General features: G+C 36.7%; 1 protein-coding gene across 4 annotated transcripts; it reads left to right on the top strand.

Annotated features, from left to right (window-relative positions):
• Window positions 1-233: 233 nt before the first annotated feature.
• PCF11 (PCF11 cleavage and polyadenylation factor subunit) lies at window positions 234-23837 on the top strand. 4 transcript variants are annotated; one of them, XM_042957684.1, is made up of 16 exons: window positions 234-743; window positions 4467-4592; window positions 6510-6698; window positions 7050-7244; window positions 8182-9299; window positions 9693-9873; window positions 9980-10463; window positions 11002-12566; window positions 14111-14210; window positions 17241-17360; window positions 17870-17972; window positions 19875-20058; window positions 20572-20727; window positions 20979-21071; window positions 21585-21620; window positions 22725-23837. In XM_042957684.1, exons 1-16 carry the CDS (start codon window positions 552-554, stop codon window positions 22938-22940), a joined length of 5058 nt encoding a protein of 1685 aa, XP_042813618.1. In that variant the 5' UTR covers window positions 234-551; the 3' UTR covers window positions 22941-23837. The 4 variants fall into 4 exon arrangements, with proteins under 4 accessions (XP_042813618.1, XP_042813619.1, XP_007079031.2 ...); XM_042957685.1 differs by having other exon boundaries at window positions 235-743; window positions 9980-10070; XM_007078969.2 differs by having other exon boundaries at window positions 235-743; window positions 9980-10070; window positions 17867-17972.
• Window positions 23838-25005: the final 1168 nt, after the last annotated feature.

The raw sequence follows: 25005 nt of genomic DNA, 5'->3' as shown, positions 1-25005 counted from the left end.
TAACAAATGACCGAACAGTCCCTTACGAATCAGCCAATGAGAGGGGCCGTCTTTTTCACCGCACCTCTGAACGGTAGGTGTTGCGAAAGCCCGGGTAGGGCCGGGAGAAGAAGGCGGTGCCAGGACGCCCTGCGGAAGGGCCGAAGGCGGTGCTTGTGACGTTACTGGATGAACCAATCACCCCTGGTTTTCTCAACGGCCCCGCCCTTTTACCGCACATTTCCCCTCCCCTTGCTCATTTCGCACGACGCAGCGGTTGGGAACACAGACATTTTCGGAGCTGGAGCCGCCACTGCCGCCGCCATTTTGTGTCTGTGGAGAAAGAAGCTTCTGTGGCGGCTGGAAGTGGACGGAGATCACCCTTGAGACGGCGGCGTTTCATACCCGAGGTTCCCCCTGTGTCGTCCCCTAACCCCCCTCCGCGGTCAGCATGTGGTGAAGCCGGAGCCGCGAGAGACCCGGGGAGAGGAAGAGGAGTCGGAAGGGAGGCGGGGTATCGAGAGCGGCTTCAGCTTCAGCTGCGGCGGACCTCGGAGGGGGGCCGCGGCGCAATGTCAGAGCAGACGCCGGCCGAGGCCGGTACTGCGGGGGCCCGGGAGGACGCCTGTCGGGATTATCAATCATCACTCGAAGACCTGACCTTCAATAGCAAACCGCACATCAATATGCTGACCATTCTAGCCGAGGAGAACCTGCCCTTCGCCAAGGAGATCGTCTCTCTCATCGAGGCCCAAACCGCCAAGGTTTTTATACACCCCGCAGCCTCCTATTCTTCTAATACTCCCTGATTTTAGTGTCAGCCTCATCCCAGGTCTCGCTTCCATCCAAAGGGGGACAGTGTTCCTCCTCTCCAACCCTCCACCTCCAACTCAGGCTCGGTCTCTGGCCCAGGCTTCGAGCGTGGGCCTCTCTCGGGGGGGAGGGAGTGGGGAGGATAAAGGGTGGAGTCCCACTTCCGCTTACCAACTCCCTATTTAGGCCACCGCATTGTATATCCCGACACACACGTTTTGAATAGAGCCCTTTGGGGAGGGGGGTACTTAAAAGGCAGTTTGTGGTGTGGGGAAGTAAGAGTTAAAACCATTTTAACCCCCGGGAAGGTGGGGAGTGGTGGTTCTCCCATTCCCCGCCCCCACCCCCACCCCCTTACCCTTTTGGGTAATTGTGCTCTGTGGGTTGGAAGGAGGTGAAGGGGGACCTGGGAGCGAGCTGTTGGTGGGTGGGAGTAGGGAATTGGCCCCGAGTGGAGCAGCCGCCTGTTAGGAGCCCAACATGGCGCCTGAAAAGCACATGATGCGAAAGGGAAGAGAGGAGAATCCATTCCCTGCCAGCCAGGCAGCTGCTCACACCCGTCAGCCCCGTTTTGGGGTGGGGGCGGCCAGATCGAACTTTTATTCTCCTATCGGAGGGTCTAATTTGCCCCAAAATACGGGAAATTGGGGGTTCGGGCGGGGTTCGGGTGGGGGGAGGAGATCTTATCCAACCTGTAGGTGGAGAACTGGCCCAGTGGGTAACAAGTACTTGCAGTTTTTTTTTGAAAAGTTCAGTCCCTCCTCCTCTTCCTTTTCTCTTTTTTTCTTCCCTTCCCTGATAGTGAAGACGTGCTTTTCTTCACCCCTTGAAAGAAGTGGTCCTCTGCCACCCTATATTTCCCTGTAGTCCTCCTCTTCTGTGGATTCATGTGGGAGCGATGTCATTTAAGTTACTGTTAAACTTAGTTATCATAATGAGTTTTAATAGCTTCCCAGTATTACGTTTTAAGTTATTTTTCAAGCTTGTACTATGGTTCAGTTTTTTCTAGTTGTTAGTGATTGAAATTAACAGGATGAGCCTCCTTTTAGCAGAGTGAACCCCTTTTAAAAGGCCACTTTAACAACAACCACCAATATATTGTTTAGAGGCGGTTTCTGTCTAGTGTACAACTGAGTGGTCTGACTCTTAATAAATGGTTTTGAAATGTGTGACTGGTATTATAAAATTTGTGAATAAAACATATAAAATATGTATTTGTCTTTTTTATTTACCTTTGTAAGGTGTAGAATCTGTTTCCAAGACTTATTTTTATCTACGTGGTTGTGTGTTTTAAACAAAAGTCTTTAAGTGACTTGGGTTCATTCTTTAGGTTCCATCCACTCTTTTGGGTAAATCTGTTCACAAGATACACGGTTTCAGGTGGTCCTTTCATACCTTAATTTAAAGAGGACAAAAAAGTAAAGATGTTTTGTTTTGTTTTTAAGGGCCCAACAAGTTTGTCATGCTCAGTCTGACAGCTAAAATACAAGTCTTCATTCACCTTTTCCTGTGAATGTCTGTGAAACAGCTATTGTTCTTTTTTTAAAGTATGAGACTTAAAAAGGAAGCATTCCTCATACTCAACATCCTTTTTATTGATATCACAAACATGTTGGACGTGAAAACTTAGTTTTTGCCTTGTTGAAGGCTTACCTTGACATTGAATGCCTTTTTTAAAAAACAAAACACTTGCGTTTCTTTCTTTCTTTCTTTTTTTTTTTTTTTTTTAAATAACATTGATTTTTAAAATCTAATTACCTAGTAGTTTGGGGATTACTAATATTCCACAGAGTCTAATATTTAGCAGTTCAGGTTGTCACTCAACAGTTTCCTTGCTGGTTTTTAATGGATCCAGAAGATCTTCGAGAAGTGAAAACTAAATGCTGACGATAGTGACCACATTAAAATTTGTATTTGTGTATGGCGACACAGAGTGGTGAAAATAGATGGACTATTTGCTGATAAAAGCTGAAATTTTTTTGGCACACGTTTCCTGGTTATTTTTGGAAAGCCAGGTTGAGGAAAAGATGTAAAAGTCACTGGGGAAATAATCAGGGTTGGGGTTGAGGGTGAGGGGAGGGATTTTCTGTCATTTGGTAGCAAACTGGCTTGGTTTTGTGTTTCTGGAGGTGAATGTTTGTGTCCTTATTCTCTAGCGTCTCGGCATTACTAAAGGATTCACACCTAATTTGACTCTTCCCATGAGGCAGTAGTAGTGAAAAAATATTACATACAGGATTCACTTGTACAATAAAAAAATTAGCCTACTGAACAGATTTTGGTTTTAAAGAGAGCCTGTCTTCATAAGTACAACAATGACTAAAATGGTATAAAACATGACATGGTAAGATAAAGACACAGCAATAAAGCATTGGACATGTTGGTACTTACTAGTATACCCACATGCAGTGGCCTTGTGAACCCTTTTATTAGGACCCTAAAAGAAATTTTTCATACAAAGTTATTCAAAGGTTTCCTTGGCCAACTTTGGTTGTAAAGGTGTTATCAGAAGCAAGAGCACTTCCACACACTTGTATGGGCAATTGGTTTTGTGAAATATGATGGCGTTGTGTACTGCAGAACTGTGAGCCTACCCTAGCTACAGATAGCTATGGGTAAGAGTTGTTCAGGGTTAAGATTCCGATACACATGGGATGGGTAAATGGGGATAATTTTTTTTTTATTTTGTCTTTAAATCATGGGTGCTCCTGTGGAGTCGGAGTTAACACTTTTTATGGTGTGTCTTAATGCTCCTCAAGTCTGTGAACCTGCTGATGCTTTCTGGAAACTTGCTGTACATTCTAAAAGCCAGTGGTGGGTTAGGCATTGCAGTTGAACTGGGGGCAACATTTCTTTGCTTTGGAAAGGGCCACCTGTATCAGCATCACCACACTGGCTTTGCACAAATTTAGAAACACTGGTTTGTGCATGTCAGAGGAAAAATATTTCGACGGAGAGTCCATGCTGTGAAGAAAATCTTCAGGACAAATCCTGGTTTCCAGAGTCAAGTTCAACCTGATTTACATGACTCAGCAGCTGCTCCATCCAGTTTTTCTTGTATCAGTAACAACTTGCACCTTCCTGCATGTCCTTGTGCAAGTTTCAGAGTGTTTTTTGCCATTAACTTCATATGTGAAGTGTACTTAATTTCTTTGTTCATTGGATTATAGAAAAGTAATCCTAATGATTTTACAGGTAACAAAAGCGTCATAGAGTCTAACATATAAAATATGCCTATGAAAATTAGGGTTTCTGCCAGAAGTCTGGAAATTTTACTTCGTTGAGTCTAGGCACACTATTCTAAGTTAATGGGAGTCACAAAGCTTACACTTGGGTTACAGAAAATACCCTTTCCCCTTTTTGCTCACTTAAAACACAGGTCTTTTTACCGTATGAACCTGAAATTACATCGAGTGTTAAATGAATGTGCTAAAGATTACGGTTTGTCTTTCTGGTATTTCTGAGCTAATTTTATATGCTCAACTAAAGATCATTGTAAGAGATGACACCTTGATTGAACATTTAATTTTCATAAAGGTTAATATTAATTCGAAAGTATTTAGCGTCAACAAGAATAGAAATCTGTATTGTATGTTTGAAAACTCACTTTTAAAAGTAATTCTTTGGTGACAATTCATTATACTAAACTTCTCAGTTTCTTTTTATCACTTCAGGCTCCTTCCTCAGAGAAGCTTCCTGTTATGTACCTTATGGATTCTATCGTGAAAAACGTTGGAAGAGAGTATCTCACTGCCTTTACTAAAAATCTAGTTGCAACATTTATTTGTGTGTTTGAAAAGGTATATATGCATTTAGAAACATTTGAATTTTTAAAAAAATGTGTTCCTGATTAAATAAATACTTGTGTTTGTGTTGGGTTTTCTTGGGTGGTGAAATGTTTTATTCTCTTGGATATTTATCAAGTACCATGCTAAAGTTAGTGTTTTATGTTAGATCTTTAAAGCAGATTCTAGGGCTTTTCCATTATCCATTCAAGAATAGATGGGGTTTGCTTTTAGAATTTGTTTTGTTTTTAATTGAGTTCATTTGATTGAAGGTCTGTTCCATCACTAGAATATGGGCAAAAATATCTGAAGCTATCAAGAATACTTCAAATTTCATTGTTGCAGTTTTTGGTGTTAGGATGTTAACTATTCCTATCTGAAAAAGCATAATCTTCCTGTGTGTCCCAGCCTGTGATTGGTGCCTGAAACTTTTGTGATCCCCCTCCCCCGCCCCGGGAAATGTTTCCTGTTACTTTGTTCAAGTGTGTTTTCTGTGAATGTAATAGGTATGTGTGAATGGTGGACCAGTTAATTGCTTTAAATTATTTTGGAAATAACTTTTAATCCCCTCTTAATGTTTAGAAGAAAGGCTTGTTAGTTTCTATACCCAGAGATTGCAACTTCTTCCTTCCATAACATTGTATCTGGTAGTTTGTTTAATACAGTATTAGGCTGAGGAAGACAAGGGATTTGCTGGAGTAATCCATTCTCTTCCTGTCAGACTTGATCTTTCACATTTAGCAAAAGGACATTTATAAGTAATTTAGTTTTAAATCTTGTTACCTAACATAAAAAAAATGGTAGTTCTTATCTTTTATTAGCTGAACCTGTTGTGTTTGGAGAAATCTTACAGTTGTCAGACTTGGAGAATTGGAATTATTTTGAAAGAAATACCAGATTTTACTTGTTTGTTAGAACAGATTTTACTTGTTTGTTACTTGTTTGTTTTACTCAAGTAGTTGCTACTTGAGTAATTTTTTTCTTCTCAGTTCTTAGAAAAAAATACTGCTAGTAAGTATATGCAGAAGAAATTTGGAAAGCTGGGTTTCAAATTGTATTAAGGGGCTTGCTGATGAATAGTGTATTGTAGACCTTGGCTAAATACTGCTTACCTGAAGCTGTAGTCTAAGAAGCCAACTTTGCATTACAGGAGTTGGGGAGCTAAACCAGCTTCTTGGTTTCAGTTTCATTATGTTCAAATTTAGTTGGGTGTTTGGTAGAATATTACTGAATCTAACAGGGCTTTGACCCTGCAGTTGATGAAAATGACTGTAATAAATATAATTCTCTAAAGACTTGAATATAGGCCAGGCTTTATTATCCTAAAGCTAAAATTCTAATTCAGTTTTCCCAAGTACTAGGTGTCTCTGCTAACTAGTTTCTGGATATCATTGTTATTGTTATTCCTGTCATAGTTAGGTAACACTGAAGCTCAACAGTGGGTAAGATACCTGTGAATTTCAATTTTTATGGTGCCTTCCATACCACAAATAACTTGTTCATAGGTGCCAACCATATTGTATTGCAGAAGATTGGTTAGGGAGACAGATTTGTCTTACAGGTTCAACTAATTTCTAGTTGTTTTACACTTTTGTCCAGAGTAAGAGTAACATAAGGAATACTATATCAAGCCCTAAAATTTGGAAACATTTTGTACTGTTAATAATAGAATTGCTTAGTTGTTTGCTTTCATAAAGGCCAGGGGACAATGACTTTAATTTTTCTGAATTTTTTTGAAGGAGAAGTTTCTTAATTAACTTTACATTTTCAAACCAAATATACCTTTAATAAGTTATTACTGTTGTACATATTTATGAATGAGTAGTATGTTTGCTGTATTGAGTAGAACAGAGATTTATATAGCTTTAATTCTTAATAATTAAAACATTCTATAGTAACTTAACAAGCCATAGAATTGTTCTGTTGTTCTAGGTGGATGAAAATACTAGAAAAAGTTTATTTAAATTACGTTCCACATGGGATGAAATATTCCCTTTGAAGAAACTTTATGCCCTGGATGTCAGAGTCAATTCGTTAGATCCTGCTTGGCCTATTAAACCTCTGCCCCCCAATGTGAATACATCTAGCATCCATGTGAATCCTAAATTTTTAAATAAATCGGTAAGTTTTAATATGAATGGTATATAATACTTTATCAGATTTCGATTTACCTAAAATTTCTTGTTTGAAATCTCAAGAATACCCCGTGCTAAATTAGTTTTGTTACAAAAAAAACTTTTTTTTCACTCAGGTTCACAGTGCATTTAAAATACATTCTTCTTGTTGAGGTGTTACATAATATCCTTATTTCGGTTTTTAAATTTTTGGAAGATTTTTTGTGTGCTTTAAACATGACAAGCCATTTATGATTATGGATAATATTTATGAAGAGGTCAGCTGATAATTTTTAGTTCCTCAGCTTCCTTTTTAGCCGTGAAATATATATTTTTAACACATTATTTTCTCTTCTAGCCCGAAGAGCCTTCAACACCTGGCACAGTGGTCAGTTCCCCTAGCATCTCCACTCCTCCAATTGTTCCTGATATACAGAAGAATCTTACTCAAGAACAACTAATAAGGCAGCAGTTACTGGCAAAACAAAAACAGTTGTTAGAACTTCAGCAGAAAAAGCTGGAGCTTGAGCTAGAGCAAGCTAAGGCACAACTGGTAAGTAGAGGAGATTTGGCATTTTAAATATTTTAAACCTGTCTTCAGATAGAGAAGTAATTATTTTGTATTTGAATTGTATTAGCATGTTATTTTTATTAGTGTATTCTTTTTCCACATTTATTTTGTAAATTATGGTACCTTTATTACACCAAATTTTTATTTCCTTATTGTAAAACTCACTTGAGTATAAACTATACACTAGTTTCTTTCAAGTACTTTTTTCTGTTAAATTGCTATCTTTTAAGATAACACCTTAGTTTAATTAACATTATATCATGTGGACTTAAGACCTGTCCCAAGATGGTTAGGTGTGTTGTTGTGAATGTTTTTGCGTAGTCTTTAATGTTTTATGAGCTTAGGTTTCAGGAGTAGAAATCCAGTTCCTAAAGCCTATGAAAGAAAAGCCATCACAAAATTAAGGAGGCCAGGAAGATTACATATTTCCGTGCATGAATGACCTTTTACTAAGTTATTTTACTTAGCACTTGAATTTGAGAGTGAGGAAGTACAGGAAGGCAAGATTTTATCAAGTTCATTATCCGTGACATTAGGAGGAACTAAATTTTATGACCTAAAATTTAGCCGGAATGACTCTGATTCTTGTGCACCTAGGGTGCAGTGATTTATTTGGTAATTTCTTAGTAGCAGTCTGGCTCAGAATCCTGCATAATTAGGAAGAGGGAGGATGTTTTCTTCATTCTCTTAAAGATTATATTACAAAAACCCCAAAGTAAAGGACTAGTAAGAAATAACAAGCCCCATAAGTACATGAACTTTCTCTCTTCATTTTAATCTCCACTTAAACACTAGAAGTATACAATGTAACTGTAGTATTGAATGGATTTATTGAAAAAACATTACATTCTTTATTGTTTTCCTGACAGATAATCTGCATGTTTTATGTATTAACATGAACGTTTATTTTGTATTTCAGGCAGTTTCTCTTAGCGTTCAGCAGGAGACATCCAACTTAGGTCCTGGATCTGCACCATCCAAATTACATGTTCCACCAATTCCCCCTTTGGCTGTTAAACCTCCCCATCAAGTTCCTGTGCAACCAGAGAAAAGTCGTCCAGGTCCATCCTTACAAATTCAGGATTTGAAAGGAACTAATCGGGATCCCCGTCTTAATAGGATGAGTCAACATTCTTCGCATGGAAAAGATCAGAGTCACAGGAAAGAATTCCTAATGAACACATTGAACCAGTCTGATATTAAGACAAGTAAAACTGTACCCTCTGAAAAACTAAATTCATCCAAGCAAGAGAAAAGCAAATCAGGTGAAAAAATAACCAAGAAAGAACTTGACCAATTAGATTCTAAATCTAAATCTAAATCTAAATCACCATCACCTTTGAAAAACAAATTATCCCACACAAAAGACTTGAAAAATCAAGAATCCGAAAGTGCAAGGGTGTCGGATATGAACAAGAGAGATCCTAGGTTAAAAAAACATCTTCAGGATAAGACTGATAGCAAAGATGATGATGTAAAAGACAAGAGAAAAACTGCAGAAAAAAAGGACAAAGATGAGCACATGAAATCATCTGAACACAGACTCGTTGGAAGTCGAAATAAAATCATCAATGGCATCGTACAAAAGCAGGATACAATAACGGAAGAATCAGAAAAACAAGGGACAAAACCAGGGAGATCAAGTACTAGAAAGCGGTCAAGATCACGATCACCCAAGTCTCGATCACCAATTATACATTCTCCAAAGAGAAGAGATAGGCGGTCACCCAAACGAAGGCAGAGGAGTATGTCTCCAACTTCCACACCCAAAGCTGGAAAGATTCGCCAATCAGGAGTTAAGCAATCACATATGGAAGAGTTTACGCTACCTTCCAGGGAAGAGCGAAATGCTAAAAGGAGTAATAAACAAGATATTCGAGATCCGAGGCGAATAAAAAAGACTGAAGAGGAACGACCACAAGAAGCTGCGAATCAGCATTCTACAAAATCCGGCACTGAACCAAAGGAGAATATAGAAAATTGGCAAAGTTCGAAGTCTACCAAAAGATGGAAATCTGGTTGGGAAGAAAATAAAAGGTAGGATGTTAACGTTTTTAATTAAGTAAAATAAGAACGTATGTTTTAAAGACAGTGTTAATTTTAAAATTGGGTAATATTTATTGGATGCTGTAATTAGTGCTTTATTTTTCCTTTTATTTTTCAGTAACTGGGTGAAATACCATTAGTATTCCTATTTTACAGATAAGGAAACAAGTTTAGAAAGGTTAACTAGTCTACCTAAAGCTTCACGTGTAGGACATGCAAGAAGTAGAATTCATGTCTGATTTTCCTGACTTCAGACCTTGTGCTCTTAATCATTTAGTTAACTTTTGTAGTTACATGTATTCATTTTAACCAGATCCTTTGGAATATGGTCCTGAGTAATTGAAAAAATTTTCATGAAGTAACATCATGCTTTTGTGGTTTCAGCTTACAACAGGGTGATGAACATAGTAAATCTCCTCATCTAAGGCATAGGGAGAGCTGGTCAAGCACTAAAGGAATCTTGTCACCTCGAACCCCAAAGCAGCAGCATCGATTAAGTGTAGATGCTAATCTTCAGATTCCTAAAGAGTTAACTCTTGCAAGCAAAAGAGAATTACTTCAAAAGGTAGTTACTATGACCACATGTAGTCATTATTCTCTTTTGTCTAAGTTTTTTTGTAAGTGCTTTTTATACTTAAAATATTTGATTTCCTTTTATCACCCCTACACAGACGAGTGAACGTTTAGCATCTGGTGAAATTACACAGGATGAGTTCCTTGTTGTTGTGCATCAAATTCGACAGCTATTTCAGTATCAAGAAGGTAAACATAGATGCAATGTACGGGATAGTCCTACAGAAGAAAATAAAGGTGGATTAAAAAAGAAACCTCTCTTATCTGATGCTGAATTAACCTACTATGAACATAAAGCAAAACTGAAAAGGACACAGGTTCAGCATTCATTTCCAAGACTTGATCTCTTAGATCCTGATATTTTTGACTACCCTTTGACCGATGCCTTGTTGTCTGGAATAGAATGTGAGCCATCCAAAAGTAAACATGCAAGTAGGAATAGTGGAGCACAGTTTGACAGAAAAGAACAATTTAGTGAAAGAGCAAGACGTCTTTCTCCTATATCTGGGAGTCGTACTTATGCTGAGAATCTTTCACCCCATGAGGGCCGGAGAAGACATGACGAGCAAGTCTCTGCTAAAGGTAGAAAAAGTTAAATCAGATTATGCCTATTGAATCAGCAGTGAAGGGAAAATGAACAAGCTAAGTGGGGATGGATTTCTGTGACTGTTCAGACTACCTTTTGTTTATTTTGTTTCATTTTTTCCCCTCAAAGGGAAGGGAAGGGAGCTAATACTTAAGGCCACCCTATGTGTTAGGTACTTGACTTAGGTTCTTTATATATGTAATCTGATTTAATCCTCACAATAACCCAATTAAATATATTTTATCCCATTTTACAGATAGGAAGCAAGACCAGAGAGGTTAAATAACTTGCTCTCAAAGTCAAATAATTAGTTGACAAAATGGGGATTTTTTTTTTTTTTTTTTTAAACCCAGGTGTGTCTGACTGTAGAGGGCATCCTCTTTCTTGCTGCTTGATATGCTGTCTTTTCCTTCCCCTCTAATAAAGTGAGATAGTTTTGGATATTTTTGGCTAAACATTTACATGAAAATAGAATTAAGATAATTTAATAAAAATTCAGATTCAGGGAAAATAACATCTTTTTCTTTTTAAAAGGTGTACGAGAAGAGCAGAGGTCACCATTCAATGATCGTTTTCCACTTAAGCGACCTAGATACGAAGATTCAGATAAACCATTTGTAGATAGCCCAGCATCAAGATTTGCCGGCCTCGATACAAATCAGCGACTTACAGCTTTAGCTGAAGACAGACCATTATTTGATGGACCCAGTAGGCCATCAGTAACAAGAGATGGCCCAACCAAGATGATTTTTGAAGGACCTAATAAATTAAGCCCTAGAATTGATGGACCTCCTACACCAGGTTCTCTTCGGTTTGATGGGTCACCAGGACAAATGGGGGGAGGTGGCCCTTTGAGATTTGAAGGACCACAAGGTCAGCTAGGAGGTGGGTGTCCTTTGAGATTTGAAGGTCCTCCAGGACCAGTTGGGACGCCTCTGCGGTTTGAGGGGCCGATTGGTCAGGCAGGAGGAGGTGGTTTTCGGTTTGAAGGTTCCCCTGGTCTGAGGTTTGAGGGATCTGCAGGTGGTTTGCGATTTGAGGGACCAGGGGGCCAGCCTGTGGGTGGTCTCAGGTTTGAGGGACATCGGGGTCAACCTGTGGGTGGTCTACGGTTTGAGGGACCTCATGGTCAGCCTGTGGGTGGACTTAGATTTGATAATCCCCGAGGTCAGCCTGTAGGTGGACTTAGATTTGAAGGGGGTCATGGTCCATCAGGGGCTGCAATTAGGTTTGATGGACCGCATGGTCAGCCAGCAGGTGGGATCAGATTTGAGGGCCCTTTGCTACAGCAGGGAGTTGGAATGAGGTTTGAGGGTCCCCATGGTCAGTCAGTAGCTGGTTTGAGGTTTGAAGGACAACATAATCAACTTGGTGGGAACCTTAGGTTTGAGGGTCCACATGGTCAGCCAGGGGTTGGGATCAGGTTTGAAGGACCGTTAGTCCAACAAGGAGGTGGAATGAGGTTTGAGGGTCCTTCTGTGCCAGGAGGTGGCTTGAGAATTGAAGGGCCTCTAGGTCAAGGTGGTCCAAGATTTGAAGGTTGTCATGCTTTAAGGTTTGATGGGCAGCCAGGTCAGCCATCACTCTTGCCAAGATTTGATGGATTACATGGGCAGCCAGGTCCTAGATTTGAAAGAACTGGTCAGCCAGGCCCACAGAGATTTGATGGACCACCTGGACAGCAGGTTCAACCAAGATTTGATGGTGTACCTCAAAGATTTGATGGCCCACAACACCAGCAAGCATCAAGGTTTGATATTCCTCTTGGTCTTCAAAGCACACGATTTGACAATCATCCTTCACAAAGGCTTGAATCAGTATCTTTCAATCAGTCTGGTCCATATAATGATCCACCTGGCAATGCTTTTAATGCCCCATCCCAAGGACTACAGTTCCAAAGACATGAACAAATGTTTGATTCACCTCAAGGACCAAATTTTAATGGACCACATGGCCCTGGAAACCAGAGTTTCTCGAATCCCCTTAACAGAGCTTCTGGACACTATTTTGATGAAAAGAATCTCCAGAGTTCCCAATTTGGAAACTTTGGCAATTTACCTGCTCCAATAACAGTAGGAAATATTCAGGCGTCTCAACAGGTAAGTCTGTTGTTACTCTAAAATGATGTTCTTTACAGATGTGGACCATTTTAATGTTTCTAGGGTTTGAAGATTTTTAGGAGATAATTTATTCTGTAGATTGACAGTTTGTAAGGTACTCCAGAAGTCCACATGCTAGGCAAGTGGGATGAGAGTCTTGAGCCTTAAATTTGCAATTTAAATCCAAAATTGATTTTAGCTCTCCCAGGATCTGTAGAAATCTCTCTGTCTCTGTCTCTCTGTCACTCTCACTCTCACTCACACACACACACACACACACACACACACACACACACACACACACACACAGTGTTTGTTTTTTAATGGACTTTATTGTTTTAGAATAGTTTTAGGTTTACAGCAAAGTTGAGCTGTGAAATACAGAGATTTCCCATATTACCCCTTACACATGCATAGCCTCCCCATTATGTTTTTTCCTTTTTGGTTTCAAGGCTAGTAAAGTATTACACAATTGTGAGTTTGTTTCATAGACTCGTGCTACATTGTAGAACTGTGGAGCCCCTTAAAGTTATAGGGAGCTGGATTTTTAGACTTTTAAGAACTTCCTTAACCTGAGTTAAATAAAATCAAACTGCCCATGCTTTTACAGCCTTTCTTTTTCTTTTCTTCGTACTTTTCACCACCTTTCCAGTGATTCCAGTTGAATACAGTTGTGTGATATTAATGTAAACACAGGAAACTTGTGACATGTCTCCCAAATACATTCAGTGCATCACCTCAACTTGTACAATCATCTGTTGGTATTCTTTTGCTTTTGTTCTGCATATATTTTAAAATGCATATTGAAATAATTATAAAGCAGTGTGCTTACATTGTGTGATTAATGACTACTTTGCTTGCCTGCTGAAATTCTCCTGGGCTAAATTCACTTTTTTTCTAGGCACTGACATTTTCTTACTAGGACAGATTCATTTTATAGTAGTAATGTCTCATGGAAGAAAATGTAAAACAAAAAGATTTTAAAATGTGTTATAAGCATTATTGATAGCAAGCAGTCTGTACAGTAGTTGTTTGTCTTTTACAGTCTACTTTGCAACCCAAAGTATAATGTTCAAGCAGGATGATCAAAAAAGAGTTAAGAGATTGCTGATTAAAGCAGGCTTTTCATATCTGTGGGAAGGAGTCTGGTCAGCAGTTCTGGCCTCAGCTTTGCTGACAGCTAGCCATTATGATTGTGTACAGGTCATATCTCTAGATATCAGTTCTATTTGTAAAATAAGGGAAAGCATCAGCAAGGTAAAATGATTTGTTTAAGGTCACACAGTCTGTTGGCTGTCTTATGTTTGCATGGTATCTTAAACTTCTCATATATCTTATAACCCATGAAACAGGTAAGGGAGTATTGTTTCATTTTTGTAGAAAGTCTAGAAATGAAGTGATCCAGTTAAGTTACACTTGTACATTTTTATTGTAGAAACCAGACCTTATGATATCTGTCGGTATTTTTATATGATCAGAATGTTAAAGTTTTAGTTAAAATACAGAAAGGATGTTCTTTTTTTAAACCAAGGTTTCTCTTAAAGGTTCTTACTGGTGTTGCTCAGCCAGTAGCATTTGGCCAAGGACAACAATTTTTACCAGTTCATCCACAAAATCCTGGAGCATTTGTTCAGAATCCTTCAGGTATGTACTTTCTGAACTTAGTGTTTTTTCAAAAAACAAATATTGTTTTGTTGAGTAGCTAGTTTTGTCAGTTTTAGGAAATGACAATTTTGAGAGGGGATATGCAGTTTAGAGAAATTTAATCTGGCTAGAAATTTGTGTTCCCTTTTTGAGTTTGTTTCCACTGTTTATGTGTGTTCACTTGGATCCTGTTTATAGCTAGACATGGTCAGCTAGGGTTTTGTAGACCATAAAAAAGAAAGAAACCTGTGGAGGGTGGAGTAAAGGGTGATGTTTGTGTTGAGGTAAAATGAAATAAATGACAAACCTCAGAAATCTCAGTTATTTGATATTTTGAGTTTTTGTTTTGTGTATATGTGATGATCCAGCAAACACGAAGTGAATACTAGGGACTTTGCTTTATAAAGTTGATTCATTCATATGTCTTTATGGGCACTCAAATAATAATTGTACACAACATGTTAAAAAAGTAGAAATAGGGTGCCTGGCTGGTTTAGTTGGTAGAGCATGTGACCCTTGATCTTGGGGTTGTGAGTTCAAGCCCTGGGTTGGGTGTAGAGCCTTCTTAAAAAAAACAAAAAAGTAGAAAAACCTGAGTCCCTAGCCAGGTCCCCTGAGAAGCTCTTGTTACTGTGAGATGAGGCATAACGGTATTGTTATGGATACAGTAACTGTATTGGATATGAGAGCTTTAAAAGCGATTTTTAGTTTTGGGGTGTCTGGGTGTCTTAGTTAAGCATCTGACTCTTGATTTTGGCTCAGGTCATGAGTTTGAGCACTCCATCAGGCTCCATGCTGCAGAGCCTGCTTGGGATTCTCTACCGCTCCATCTCCCTCTGCCCCTCTCCTGCTTGTTCTCTCGCTCTTGCTTTCTCTCTCTTTCTTTCAAAATAAACGGAAAAAAAAAGTGAATTTTAAATTTAATTTGAAAACAATGGGAAGTATATAAATTATGGTATTTTATAAAGTAACTGCAAAGCTTTAGTGTATTGAGAAGCAGCCCAACCAAATTGTAGTGGTACTTGCTTTATTTTTTTAATCATTAAAATAGGCACTTTCAGAAACATGCTCTAGCGTGGCACTATTTAGTTTACAAACTTAGGGAGTTTTCCAAAACTTTGGAAGTAACTAGGGAAAGCCTAGTCAGTCAAGTTCTAGTTTATGCTTTAGTTCTTAAATTGTGTCATCACAAGTATTTCATGTAATTAATTTGAAAAACACTTTGTGTTTTTAGTTCCTAGATTGACAATTAGGATAAATTAATATTTTTTAAATGTTTTTTTGTTGTCACCTTATTGAAAAGGGAAGAAAGAAGTGGGATCTAAAGTCAGAAGACCAGTGTTAGAAGCTATACTTTACTACTTTATAGGTAGGCAGGGTATAAGCAAATATCCTCTCCGGGATTCAGTTGCTTCCTCTTGACAGACAATAAAGTCAGTATTTGCTTGGGAAGTTTGTTTTTTAAGAGTCAAATAAGGTAGTATATGCAAAAGTGCTTCGTAACATGTGCTGTATTAACGTATTCTTTTTAGAACTCAGTTTTTTTTTGTTGAGTAGAGGATTTGTTATGTTGGGGTGAGTAGCACGAGATAGTGTGCAAAAACTGCAAATTTTCTTTTTGTTTTTACAACCTTGGGGTGCATGTGTATACACACAGGGGATAGCAATGTCACAGAGGAAATCACATCTTTTTCCTCTAGGTTGGAGGAATTGAGTGAGATGTTAAGTATGCCTTACTTCAGGTTCTGCTCACTCCTACTAAAGAGGTGTGAAAAGCATCCAGTGTTCTATATTCAGCTTCTCTTAAGGTTTCTTCTTGAAAATGAAAGTAAAAACACCTCCTAGTAGTAAATATTTAAACATATTGATCATTTGCTGTATGCTAGGTATTGTTCTAGGATGACTCTTCTTTACCTATAAAACTGAGGCACACATATGCAACTTGGTTATGTCACACAACTAGAAAATGGGATTTCCAGTTAGAATCCCAGGAGTCTGTTTCCATAGTTCATGCCCTTGATCACTCAACTCAGCTGCTCACAGACTTGTGAATAGCTGGTTACAACTCTGAAACATAAATAGCTAATCCCAGTGAAATGTAAATGTTAAACTAGGGTGTGAAATGGTGTTGTAATTGACTGTTGAGGTTAATTTATTCATTCATGTATTCAGACATTTCAACAAATATTAATTAGCCCGCAATGTACAACGGACTGTGCTAAGGGTACAGTATACAGTGGTTAAGAGCAGGGATTATGTATATTGTGGATGCAAACTGAATTTCCTGTCATGAAGAGAAATTTTTAGTAGTTCAGAACTTTTTTCTAAAGGTGTAGTGAGATGCATAATAGATAATAGTGATATACAAATACATTAAAATACTGTGTTTACAGTTGATTTAAAGAATAGTAATTGGGGCGCCTGGGTGGCTTAGTCGGTTAAGTGTCCGACTTTTGATTCTGGCTCAGGTCATGATATCCTGTCGTGGGTTTAGCCCTGCTCAATAAAGTATTTATAAAGTACTTCTAAAGTTTCATAAAGTATCAGTGTTTTCAGTGTTAACTTTTAATATTTGTCCTAGAATATATTTTTAAGAGATGAGGACTTGCTGACCTAAATGAAAAGTTCACTTTAGGAGCTTCTGTGATAATTACACTCATCCTGAAGAAGACTTTTTTCAAATTTATTTTTATTTTTTTATTTTCTTTAATGTTTATTTTTGAGAGAGAGAGAAAGAGAGCGTGCACACTCGCCGCGTGAGTGAGCGTGAGTGGGGGAGGGGCAGGGAGAGAGGGAGACACAGAACCTGAAGCACGCTCCAGGCTCTGAGCTGTCAGCACAGAGCCTTACATGGGACTCAAACTCACTGACCGGACCTGAGCTGAAGTCAGATGCTTAACCGACTGAGCCACCCATGCATTCCCCAAATTTATTATTGATAGGGCATCTTGAAGAAAACTTTGAAAAATGCATAGTATGATTTACATCTTTGAGTTCTACTTTCATTTTAAGAGTGCTGTTTTTTTAAAGGAGCCCTTCCAAAGGCATATCCTGATAATCATCTCAGTCAGGTGGATGTAAATGAATTATTTTCAAAACTGCTAAAAACAGGAATTCTCAAATTGTCCCAGCCTGATTCAGCTACAACACGTGAGTATGGTTCTTCTATACTGCATGTACACAAAACTTTATTAAGTTTTAAAGGTGTATGTATGATTTGCTATAATGTTATAAGTTATGATAAAAGTCATTAAAATTTTGAATTTTTAATTTATTTCTGGAAATCAAATATAATTGGCTTATAATGAAATACTTTAAAAATTTTCTAAGATGGTACTAGTAACTTTATAGTGGACATTGTTTCATTTAACGTTCCTGCAAATGCCATGTGCAGACTTTTTACTAGTTATTTTATATTGATTTAGTTTTTAAAAATAATTTGCATATTGATGAAATAAAATTTCATGAAAATTGACTTTGAAGAAATCAGACTTAATTTCAGTTATCAAAACAAAGAATTGTATTTGTTTCCTTGGTCAGTAAATACAGTGAATAGACAAGATGGGGTTCTCTGTATGTTTATGACACTTTAGTATTCCTCTATAAAGAATGCTTAGAGAACGGTATTGAGAAGTTTGTTTTTTTTTCAATTGAAGAAGTAAATGAAGTTGCTGCTCAGCCTGCCCCTGAAGAGGAGGAAGATCAAAATGAAGATCAAGATGTTCCAGATCTTACCAATTTTACAATTGAAGAACTGAAACAGTATGTAATCTAATTTTCTTTCTAATTTTCCAAGATAAATGGGACAATGACTTTAATTAAACAGTGGATGTTATTAGTGCTATTCATTTTACCCCTCTTTCAAGTGTTTATAAAATTTAGGAAGCATGTTTTCTTTTTCTTTAATGTAGTGAAATATACATAACATAAACTTCAAGAAGCCTTTATGTTTTTAAATTTCGTTTTAAAATATGTCTGCTGCACAAGTATTTAGGCCAAGAGACCATCCCCAAATTTCAATTTTTTAATATCTGTATTTGGTATAGGAAATATAAGGAGTTACAATAATAGGTATTAATCATCATGTATTCCTTTTATCTCCATTTCTGTTAATCATTATTTTTTCTGTATTTGATATTCTTGTGCTTTTGAAGATAGGAAAATGAGATTTTTATAGTCTAGTATTTAAGAACTTAAAAAAAAATCTATTTTCATTTCATAAGTAATGCATATTCAGTGTAGGAAGTTAGAAAATTCCTACATGCTCTAGAGCATGTGACTCTTGATCTCAGGGTTGTGAGTTTAAGCCCCATGCTGGGCATGGAGCCTACTTAAAAAAAAAAAATTAAGGAAAAAAAAAGAAAATTAGAAAATTCAGTTAAATCAAGAAAATAAATTTAACCTACAATTCCAACTTTACTGATAACCACTCTTTTAACATTTGGTGCATATTTGTTCCTAATATTCTATTTGTGTGTATTACTCCTATAAAAAAAGTTAAAGGTGCTTTATGGACTTATTATATCCTTATGAATACTTCATAAAAATATAGACACCTAATGGATTACACCTTTTAAAACTCAATTTTTTTTAACTGTAATTCATGGAATTAAAGCTTTATAATGAAAGTCTTCTAATAAAGGCTTATAATAAAAGATAGTATCCCTTTTTCCTGGCATTACTCTTTACCCAGAAGCATTAAAAATAATTGTTTTTAAGTTTATTTATTTATTTTGAAAGAGAGAGAGGGAGTGTGAGTGGGGAGTGGCAGAGAGAGAATCCCAAGCAGGCTCTACCCTGTCAGCACAGAGCTGGATGCGGGTCTGGCTCTCAACGAACCCTGAGATCATGACCTGAGCCAATATCAAGAGTCAGATGCTTAACTGAACCATCCAATACCCCCACCCAGACGCTTTTTTTTAAACCATTTTTAACTGTTAGTTATGGTTCCTTGCATTTCTCTATTTCTTAAAAGACACATATTTTCTTGATTTCTTGATTTATCACATTTAGACAGTCTTTTGATTTCCTGAAAATGAAGATTTAGCCAGCTCTTTTACTGTCCTACCAACTCTTCCCCATATAGTTATAAAACCATTTTTATTAAATCATTATTTAGTATTAACAGTTCATAACTGCCCTATTTATTCAGTTAGTTGGTCTGTATACCTATTTCTTTCCAAATAGGAAGCTCAGAATTGTAAGAACTGATGGTGACCTCAGTTTACCATGAGTCTAATTTTTCTTTTTAGTTATGTATACTATTATTATTTCTTTTGTACTACTTTCACCATTCTTTAGATGAGGGTGGGGTAGTTGAGTCATTCAGAACTCCAAAGATCTGAAGAGGTGAAATCCATTTGTTCTGCCATACCCATCTGCCATGTCCACCTTGATGTTGACACTGATCTAAGAGCAGGCCAGCTATTGGCTTATTAGTTAGCAGATGATCATTCCATTTTTAGCTAGAAAGGAAATAACTGGGCCAGGCCTATCAATAAGAGGATAGACTCCATGTTCTAAAATTCACCAACGTTAATTTAAAGAGGGTCAGTGACATGATATTAGAGAACAATATTGATCTTAGGGTATTGTTTCAGCCAGCTTTTGGCCATTTTTCCATATTATCAGAACTAAAGATGATTTCTTTGTTTTTCAAAATAGACGTTATGATAGCGTTATAAATCGACTGTACACTGGTATTCAGTGTTACTCTTGTGGAATGAGGTTTACAACATCACAGACAGATGTATATGCAGACCACTTGGACTGGCATTATCGGCAAAACAGAACTGAAAAAGATGTTAGCAGAAAAGTCACTCATAGACGTTGGTACTACAGTTTAACAGTAAGTAATCAGTATACCTCTAAACCATCTTTTAACCCTTAAATCTTATCATTCTAAAGAGTGTTATAGTTTAAATAATTGCTGGGAGCTATCTCATCAATTTTCTGAATAGAATTTGATCCCTAGAATATGAAACGTTTTTAAAATAAATTTGAAGAGTATATATTTGCTTTTTGTTGAGATAAGAGTAGGACATAAGTTTCTACTAGCTGTAAAATTCCAATTTCCTATGACATTTTTTTTGTCAAAAATTTTATGTGAAATTTATCTTGTTTAAATTAGTAGTTGTAACTCTAGAGGTAATGGAAAATGAACATTGAGAACTTAACTGTTCAGTAGTTGCTTTGTATTGTCTCTAAGTTGTGGGGTTCATAGAGAAAGTATAATTTTAAATAATATTAAAGCATATTATAGGTAAATGTACCCTTATCTTTCAATGCTATTATATTGAAGATAAGCAGTAAAAGTTTAGAAACAAATGAAAATATTCCTTTTAAATCAACTTGTTTTAAGGACTGGATAGAATTTGAGGAAATAGCTGATTTGGAAGAACGTGCAAAGAGCCAGTTTTTTGAAAAGGTGCATGAAGAAGTTGTGCTCAAAACTCAGGAGGCTGCAAAAGAAAAGGAGTTCCAAAGTGTACCTGCTGGACCAGCTGGAGCAGTTGAGGTAAGAAAAGAATATTAAATTTTCTACCTCTGGTCATCCCTGACTTCCTTATCAGTGACCAACAACAGCAAAATAAATGTTAACTATTTTTGCATGGAAGAATGCAAAATCCTTAGAACTTATTTTGTATTTATATATTGAACTTCCAGATAACACGTAAGTTTTCTTCCACTTAATAAAATGTTTATATGTTTTTACCTAAGGTGATTGAATGTGTTCTGTAAATTTCATTTTTTATCATTCTATTTTAGAGTTGTGAAATCTGTCAAGAACAATTTGAACAATACTGGGATGAAGAAGAGGAGGAATGGCATTTAAAAAATGCTATTAGAGTAGATGGAAAGGTAATTTTCAATTCTTTATAAGTGTTAAGATTAGATTTTTTTTGTAGGGGCTAGCTCACCAGTTGGAAAGAAAAATTTTTGTGTTTTGATTCTTATAAAAAAGGTATAGAGTGTTTGAGTTGGAAGGTATTTTAGCAGTCAATTGGTTCTATACTCATTTTATATAAGAAGTTGCAGAATTAGTTAACGATAAACCCAGAGTAGATCTGAATCTAGTCAGTCTTCTTTTTACCTAAACCACATCATTTTAATTCTGAATTTATAATTCATCATAAAAAAACTGTTACTATCTTAAAAGTATACCATGTTATCTACTTAAATGTATAAAGCAAGATTACAGAGAAACTGGATGAAATTTTTGTTTTATCCACATATGTGACCGAGTGATTTTTGCCACCTTTCTAAGATAGCTATTTTTTTGGTGTAAATTAAAAAAGAAAATCCTATCAGAATAGTCTATTGGAAATGAACACACATGTGAATACCTACTTACTGTTTTTCTTTTTGCTTCAGATTTATCATCCATCATGTTATGAAGATTATCAAAATGTAAGTTCTTTTTGATTACTGTTTTTTCTCATGTACATTAATAAATTCTATTTTCAGTTATTTTTTTTGCATCAGAGCAATATTTAACTTTATTGAGCTGTTTTGTGTTTTGATGTAGCATTTAGGTTGTTCACTAAATATTGGTGCTAGATTGATAGGATCTGATTTAGATTTTGAAATTTCTGTATTCCTTGCATTCTATTCATTTGAGTCTTGATGTTTTTTACTAAAACAGTAGGCCCAGAGAAATGTGAGGGAAACTGAAGAGGAGGATCATAATGTGAACAGATTTCTAGAGTTATGGGTAGTGTTTACGGCCCTTTTTTTTTTTTTTAAACTTAGCATATTATAGCATAGGAATAATTTTAAAGTGATCACATGTGAAATCTGAAAGACCTGTCTTGACTTCAGAAGTTCAAATTTTCATATTTGAGAGTAACCATTTCTTAAAACCAAACAATAAACACTAACTGGTTCAAGAGGGAGTTTGAGGGGCACGTGTGTGGCTCAGTCAGTTAAGCGTCAGACTCTTGATTTTGGGTCAGGTAATCTTGCAGTTCATAGGTTTGAGCCCCACTTCAGGCTCTTTGCTGCCAGTGCGGAGTCTGCTTGGGAAATTCTCTCTTCTTCTCTCCTGCCCCTCCCCTGCTTATTCTCTCTCAAAACAAATAAACTTAAAAAAAAACTAAAAAAATAAATAAAAATTAAAAAGGCAGTTTGGAAGATATATTTAGGTCATCAAAACAGAGTAGACATTCTAGGACATTTGATGGTTTGTGAGGTCAGAGTATTTGAAATTACGATAGTCAGAATTCCATAGTATATGTAGGGGTTACTATCTCTGTGGGGTTAAATATAGAAGTATATCTAATCAACTTCTTTTGTCCTGACAGTGGTTACTGCTTTTCTTAGCTCAGATCACTGCTGAGGATGTATTAAATGCTCAGTATATTTATTTGCCTGCTTTTATAATGTTGTATGGGGAAGCAGGTATTATTTATTTGTTATGTGTATGTTTCTTTTTCCACACAAAGGTCTTATAAATAAAACTAATGTGGTACTTTTGAACTTGAATTAGAACTCACAGGGCTTTTCATTTTGTAGACATCTTCATTTGATTGTACACCATCTCCCAGCAAGACACCAGTTGAAAACCCTTTGAACATTATGTTGAACATTGTCAAAAATGAATTGCAGGAACCCTGTGAAAGTCCCAAAGTTAAGGAAGAACGAATTGATACCCCACCAGCTTGTACAGAGGAAAGCATAGCAACACCCACTGAAATTAAAACAGAAAGTGATACAGTCGAGTCAGTTTAAATAAAATGAGAAAGGTATGTTTTTCTTTTTAAAAAAAAGCTGCTGTTGGATCTAGAAGGTGAAGAATTTTTTATGTATATATAGACATATATCTATATAAATTGTCTAGCTGAGGCAGGGCCTTCAGCTATCATTTGGTTAATAAATACATTTTAGTATTTGCATTTCCTACTGCCTGCACAGTTTCAGGTGCTTGTTGTGTGAAAGTTCTGTAGATGTGTGCAAATTTAACAAAATGAAATTGTATGTGTAAAAATGTACGATTTTCACTTGTGAAACTGTAAATTATAAATAAAAAATATTTTTGCTATCCATGGAGTGTAATATTTATGCACACCATCAAATAAAGACAGTGTTTCTGTACTTTTTATTGGGTGAAAATGGAATTAAACAGCAACCTCAACATAAAAGATTTTTTTTTCTAGTAGCTTCACATGATTAAAGAAGCAAATTCTGGTTAGTTTTATCCTTCAAATGAGGGTTGTGAGAGAGCACTGCAGGACTTTTCTTAAATAGAAAAGCCAGACTTGAAAAATTTTTTAAACCGAAATAGGACTTTGCATATATATCTCTCCAGCTATAGAGAACCATCCAGATGTCCATTTTTGAAAAGTATCTAATGAAGCAACTTTTATTGAACTTGGACACTGATACCATCAAGCGATTAACAAATATATTTAAGTACTAAAGGTGATTTTTTTTTTTAAGTGACATTTTTCAAATTTGTCAAACAATTTAATGCAGATGAACATATTTCTATTTTAAGTTACAGGGGAATCTGTAAGAATGTTCATTTGAAACATGGTTAACCTTTTTCCTTTGTTGGTTTTGACTGAATTAGATGGATACCATGAGATGTTAATATTCATACATGTAATAAATAGAATGATGAAGAAACTTCAAGTTTGTATCTTTTTATTTCTTCAATGGCTTTAGAATGGCTTCTTTTTCTTATGTCTTGTTCATCACTCTGTTCTTTAAAACCTGAGCATGGCACCTGCTATATATAAGGCAGGATCTCTGAGATGCAAGATTAATCTTTCCTGTCATCTATTGGAGATGGGCATACAAAACAGTGAAAGTCAGTTTGTTGAGCACTTGCTATGTGGTAGGCATTGGCAAACTTTTTACATATATTTTCTGTGGTATTTACAGATACTACTACATAGCAGAGTGTGTCCCCCAGTGTACAGATTGAGTCACTAAAAACAGTTGAACAAGAATGTAGATCTGGCTTTACTTCATTTTACTGCGATTACTACTTCATTTCTGCAATTAAAAAAATAAGTAGGTACACTAAACTACCTGGAAGTTGGTTAAGGAAGACTTAAAGGTGGTGGTATTTGAGTCTTGGAGGATAACTAGGAGTCCACATATCTATGGAGAATGAACAGCAAACTTAAAATCTTGAAAACACGTGTTTTCAAATGTTTATGTGGTTAAAACCCAACAACTTTGAAAATTATGAAGTCTTCTTTGTCATGCTTAGTTGTATTACACTGGGGAGCATGGGAGCCACTAGAAATTGTAAACAGACCCTATCTGCATGTTTTTCTTTTTTTTTTAAGATGAAAGTGAATACAAGAGATTGTCAAATGCTATTATAGAGAGGTTCAGTCAGAAAACTTAGGTGTCCAGTGGATTTGAGAGGTAACATATTTGTGATAGCTGAACTTAGGAATATACATGAACACTGTCATGGAAGAAAGGCTGGGGTCTGCATCCAAAAACATAGGCAAAATTTTCTGTTGTACCTTCCTTTGGGGAGACCATAACTTTTATCAAAGGCTTAAAGGTATGACAATCAAAAGAAAGGTGACATTCAAACCTACCAGTGTACCAAAAGTATCCATACCAAGGAAGAAGGTCAAGGACAGGTCCCTGGGGAGCAAACATTTAGACTCCTAGGTGGGAAGGTGAGAAAGAAGCCTTATTGAAAAAATAAAACCAGTAATGGTAAAATGGTAAAACAAAACAAAAGTTTAAAGACTGGGTAGTAAACAAGCCAAGAAAATATGGAATGACTGAGAAACAATTGACTGAAGAACAGCTAGGTATGGGTGCC

Source organism: Panthera tigris, chromosome D1, assembly GCF_018350195.1.
Source record: "Panthera tigris isolate Pti1 chromosome D1, P.tigris_Pti1_mat1.1, whole genome shotgun sequence".
Classification (NCBI taxonomy): Eukaryota; Metazoa; Chordata; class Mammalia; order Carnivora; family Felidae; genus Panthera; species Panthera tigris.
This window is presented reverse-complemented; position numbering and strand designations above follow the sequence as displayed.